Genomic DNA, 5,562 nt, shown 5'->3' with positions numbered 1-5,562 from the left:
AAAATAAAAATTATTATTATTGTTATTATGTTAAAATTATTATTATTATTATTTAAAAGATTTATTATTATTATAAAAAACACATGAAAAAACCATTTGCAAAAAAAAAATAATTAAACAAATTAAAATGCACAGGACAATAAAATAAAAATAAAAGTAAAAATTATTATTATTGTTATTATGTTAAAATTATTATTATTACTATTATTATTATTTTTATAAAAATTTAAAATTAAAATAAAAAAACACATGAAAAAACCATTTGAAAAAAAAAAATTAAATAAATTAAAATACACAGGACAATAAAATAAAAATAAAAAATTAAAATAAATTATTATTATTGTTATTATGTTAAAATTAAAATTATTATTATTATTATTATTATTATTATTATTATTATTATTATTATTATTATTATTATTAAAAAAATTTAAAATTATAATAAAAAAAAACATGAAAAAACCATTTGCAAAAAAAAAAATTTAAATAAATTAAAATACACAGGACAATAAAATAAAACCTCACTTTTTATCATTTTACAGAAAAGGAAAAAAAAAAATAAAATTAAAATTAAAATCAAAATAAAAAACACATGAAAAAACCATTCACAAGGAAAAAAAAATTAATGTAATCAAATAAACAAATATTAAAATGACCCAAAAAAAAAAAAAGCCGCCAAATCCAAACGGAAAAAGAAAAAAAAAAAGAAAATTAATTGAAGGCCAGTTTGGTCTTTTAACATGGAGACACCTCACCAAAAAGCCAAAAAGTCAAAAAAGCCAAAAAACCATTCCCAAACCAGACTTTTTAGCCCCGGGTTAAAATAGCCAAAAAAGCTAAAAAGTCAATCCACTTCCCAAACGGAGGCTAACTGTTCTCTGTACACTTTTATACTTATTGAGGATATGTAAGGGAGCATATTCTTTTTAGTTCACAAAGTGGATTGGACGATGTTGTTCGGGTTCGTAAAACCCACCACGAGTCCTAAATCGATAATATGAGTTGTTTATTTTTTAAATCACAATATGTAGTTTAAAAAATCAAATTGATCTGATAAATATAACTATGTTAATTTATTGCATTTGTCTTTCAAAAAATGAATAATTTAGTTTTCAAATAATATTTGTCATTCATTTTTTTTTTTCAAATAAATGTCATTAATTAACATGGTTACGATTATCGGATCAATTTAACTTTTTCCATAGATGATCTAAACATTATGGGCTAAAAATTGAATAGTTCGAATTATTGAAATGGGATTAATGGTTAGCCCCAAATGATATTGCATATCACTACTCCCGGATATAGCACAACTTTTCTCATCTCAACAAAAAAAATATATATAGAAAAATAAAATTAATAATAATCTTTTATTAACCACAAGGTGTATAATTTTTGCTTTGGCCACATGCAATAAATTTCTTATTTGTAACTTTTATCACAAATTGTCATAACACACTGTAAATATAGATAACTTTTATCCTAAAAAATCAGAACTTTCTTACGATTTGCCCCTTTTAGGGTGCAAAATATAGATTTCTCCCTGTTATATCATAATCTAACGAAACATGTGAAAATCAACTAATATTATGTATAATTCATCTTATATCCTCAACAAATTATATGACATCGTATATTGCTAGGAGTAAAAATTCTCCCCATCCCCTTATATCCAATCCAAACAATCAAACCTGGCCAAACAACATGCCACAACTTTTCCTGTAGCACCTTCTAGGAAAATGCATATCAACTAACAAAGAAATTTTGACCTCCCAGAAAAAAAAATTAATTACCCAAAGACCCCTCAACTATTAAGTGAATATCACTATTATTTCCTTCATCTATGAATTCATACATATTGAACCGATCAACTACAAAAATATATCACTGTCTCCGCTCTAAACCTCCTTCAGAAGGGGAACCTTTGTACAATTTACAGAATTATGGGGTCAATATGTACATTTTTAAGGAGAGTGAGGTAATTGAAAGAGTTTTGGTAATATCTTTGTTGGTTTTCTCTCTAAAATTTCATCACCATTACAAAATAGTACAAAGTCAGTTTCCTACTGTCTTCCCTTGTAGAAGAATTGACTAATCAACATTGAATACAAGTAGCTTGACAACAATACCATCGTTATGAAAATTATTTTATCATCTGTTATAGTCATGTAAAGTAATTCAATTGGTCTGGTATTTGCCTAATCCTTACCAGGAAAAGTTCCTTTTAACTCAAATTGTATTTTATTTAAAACTCCATGACAACATAAATTGTAGACAATTGATTGACTTCATAGTTCATATCACAGTGCACCCAAGAAGAGGAGAGAGTCATGTTTCCATTTCCAAAAACAATCAAATTGCTTTTGCTTTATCATTTCTTTTTTCCTCTTCATGATCTTGTTCGCGCCGATGCCCCTTCCTATCAATTTTGTTCAAACGCAACTATTTCTACAAATAATAATCTATTTCAGTCTAATCTCAAAAACCTTCTTTATTCTTTGTCCTCAAATTCTTCTGTCTCCAATTTCTACAACACCACCACGGGAAATGACCAAGACAGAGTTTTCGGTCTCTTTCTCTGCTACAACTTTGTATCGAAAGATGACTGCAAGAACTGCATAGAAAGTGCATCACAAGACATCCAAACGCTTTGCAGAAACAGAAACGAAGCGGTTGTGTGGGAGGAAAATTGTCAGTTGCGCTACGCCAATGAATCGTTCTTTGGGCATTTGGATGTGACAGGAAACATTTGGAAAGACAACAAACAAAATGTTTCAGGTGATGAATTAGGCCGGTTCAGTTCTGTCGTGAATGACACGTTGCATAATCTTAGCAGGCTCGCAGCATTCAATCCTTCATATGGTATGTATGCCACTGGAGTGGTGAACTTTACAGACACTGAAACAATATATGCTCTCGTGCAGTGCACAACAGACTTGTCTCCAGATGACTGTAATACATGCCTTGAAATAGCAATAGCAAACACTTCAAATTGTTGTTCTGAGTCTCGTGGTGCTAGACTTCTTAGTCCCAGTTGCTACCTAAGGTATGAGTTCTACGCTTTTTATAAAGGCGCGACTTCTAAAAACCCGAGGATATTTGAAAGTAAGTATTAACAAATTTGTTTACCAATATTGGAATTTGTTCTACAAATAGTATTTCTTGACATAATTTAGTATTTCTTTTTTCTTGAATTCCAAAAGCAAGCAGGAGGAACAATTGGATGATTGTTGCAATTGCATCAGCAATTCTAACGGTAGTACTTTTGGGTTTTTGTGTCTGCTACTGTCTTGCCATAAGGAATCAAACTAAGACAAGTAATGACTCTAGCTAGTACAAATTAAATTCTTTTTTCCCTCAACTCTCAATTACATATTTTCTTTTATAAATCTGAAACCAAACATCTTATTTTTTATTTTTTATTTCTAAATTTCAGGGGAAAAACAAGTTTCTAGCCGAGAAGATCAATTATACGATATTGAGGACCCCAATAACATAGATGTTCAGCATCAAAATTTTCAAGCAAGGGACAACTTGAACTCTCAGAATTTTCCTTTTTTTGATTTGTCAACTCTAAGTGCAGCCACAGATAACTTCTCTGATTCAAATAAGCTCGGACAAGGTGGTTTTGGTCCTGTTTATAAGGTGATAACAATTTTTTTCTTTTTTCTTTTCTGCAAACATGAAATCCTAATCTTCTTCTTTTTTTCTTTTTTTTTTCCTTTCTTGATTTCTCGTTTTAATTGCTTGATATATTTTTTTCAGGGGCAACTACCTGATGGTAAAGAAGTTGCTGTGAAGAGGCTCTCAAGTGTATCTGAACAAGGTTTAGATGAATTCACCAATGAAGTTTTACTAATATTGAAACTTCAGCACAAGAATCTTGTCAGGCTTCTGGGCTTTTGCATAGATGGAGATGAAAAGTTGCTCATCTATGAATACATGCCCAATGGCAGCCTCGATGTCTTCCTTCTTGGTTTGTATTTTTTTCTTTTATGAAGTTTTCAACTTCAATATTTTATTTTTCTATACAAATTTGACATATGAATATGAATAGGTTTCATTGAACTTATTCTAAAGCTTTTTTTTTCTAATCTATAAATTTATTTTTGGTTAGATCCTAGGAAGCGTGCGCAAATGAACTGGAGCAGGAGTCTGAATATCATCAATGGAATTGCAAGAGGAATGCTATATCTTCATGAGGATTCTCGGCTTAGAATCATTCATAGGGACTTGAAACCAAGCAATGTGTTACTGGACAGTGAAATGAATCCAAAGATATCAGACTTTGGAATGGCAAGGATCTTCGGAGGAAGTGATGATGCAGCTAACACTGCCAGGATTGTTGGGACATAGTGAGTTTAGTGTTTTTTCAATCACTTTTTCACCTCATCAGTCATATGAGTTTATTGTCTTATAACATTTTTTTGTTCCTATTTCAAATTTCTTTCTAATCCTTTCTCTTTTCGGATAGTGGTTACATGGCTCCAGAATTTGCTATGGAAGGACTATATTCTGTTAAGTCTGATGTTTTCAGCTTTGGTGTCCTTTTGATTGAGATCATAACTGGGAGGAGGAATGCTACTTTCCATCTCACTAAGCGCGCCCCTAGCCTTATAGCATTTGTAAGTTTATTTGACTTGAGTTGGACTACACAAAATTGATAGTCTTGTTGAATGTTTTTTTGCTTGAATAACTGTATTTGGCTTGGTGATACTATAGGTATGGCAATTATGGAATGAAGGGAAAGGGTTGGAAATGATCGATCCATTATTGATGGAGTCTTGTGATCTTGACGAGTTCTTAAGATATATGCATATTGGTTTATTGTGCGTCCAAGAAGATGCATATGACAGGCCTACCATGTCATCAGTCGTGGTCATGCTGAAAAGTGAAGCTGTAACTCTTGGTCAACCCGAACGACCAGCCTTCTCTGTCGGGGTGATTCAAAGATCACTATGAAACAAATGATTAAGATTATTCTGTTAATGAATTAACAATTTCTGTTGTTATGCCCCGTTGATCGATGCAGTTGAGTGGATTAATGGTTTCACAGTGTTGTAGTGTAATTATCATTATGAGTTGTTAGAGAAAACTTTGATAAACATAATAAAAATTGCCCCAATGGGAGTTGCCATTGTCACTGTCTATTTGTTGTCTTTCTCATGGTGAGTTATCTATTATGAGAGGGAGGAAAGAGCAATTTTGAAAACGTTTTCCAGTTCTTATCTTGAATTTCAGAGTAAATTTCTCAGTCTTTTTTTATTATGCAATGCTAATCGACATACATGCATTGTTCACAAAATTAAAAATATCTAAAACAGTTTCTTCAAGATAAAAAAGTTTTTTCAAAATTAAAATTGATAAAATTATACTTACAGTCAACTATGTCTCAAGAAAAATTTAGTAGATTAGCAATTTTATCAAATGAAAACGACAAATTAGAAAACTCAATCAGAGAAGTTTGTTAAATAATAATTTTGCATCACAAAAAGGCAAAAAGAAATTATTCGAAATGAAAATAAAATATTAAAAATTATTATTGATACTTAAATAGGAAAA

General features: G+C 30.5%; 1 protein-coding gene across 1 annotated transcript; it reads left to right on the top strand.

Annotated features, from left to right (window-relative positions):
* Positions 1–2,138: 2,138 nt before the first annotated feature.
* Positions 2,139–5,143, top strand: LOC114287960 (cysteine-rich receptor-like protein kinase 10). The gene is made up of 7 exons (XM_028231423.2): positions 2,139–3,105; positions 3,204–3,317; positions 3,437–3,645; positions 3,766–3,976; positions 4,118–4,355; positions 4,475–4,625; positions 4,723–5,143. Exons 1-7 carry the CDS (start codon positions 2,331–2,333, stop codon positions 4,960–4,962), a joined length of 1,938 nt encoding a protein of 645 aa, XP_028087224.2. The 5' UTR covers positions 2,139–2,330; the 3' UTR covers positions 4,963–5,143.
* The last annotated feature ends 419 nt before the right edge of the window (positions 5,144–5,562 follow it).

Source organism: Camellia sinensis, chromosome 9, assembly GCF_055761805.1.
Source record: "Camellia sinensis isolate YWXY chromosome 9, ASM5576180v1, whole genome shotgun sequence".
NCBI classification, from domain to species: Eukaryota; Viridiplantae; Streptophyta; class Magnoliopsida; order Ericales; family Theaceae; genus Camellia; species Camellia sinensis.
Note: the sequence above shows the minus strand (reverse complement) of the source record. Positions and strands in the feature narration are given on the sequence as shown.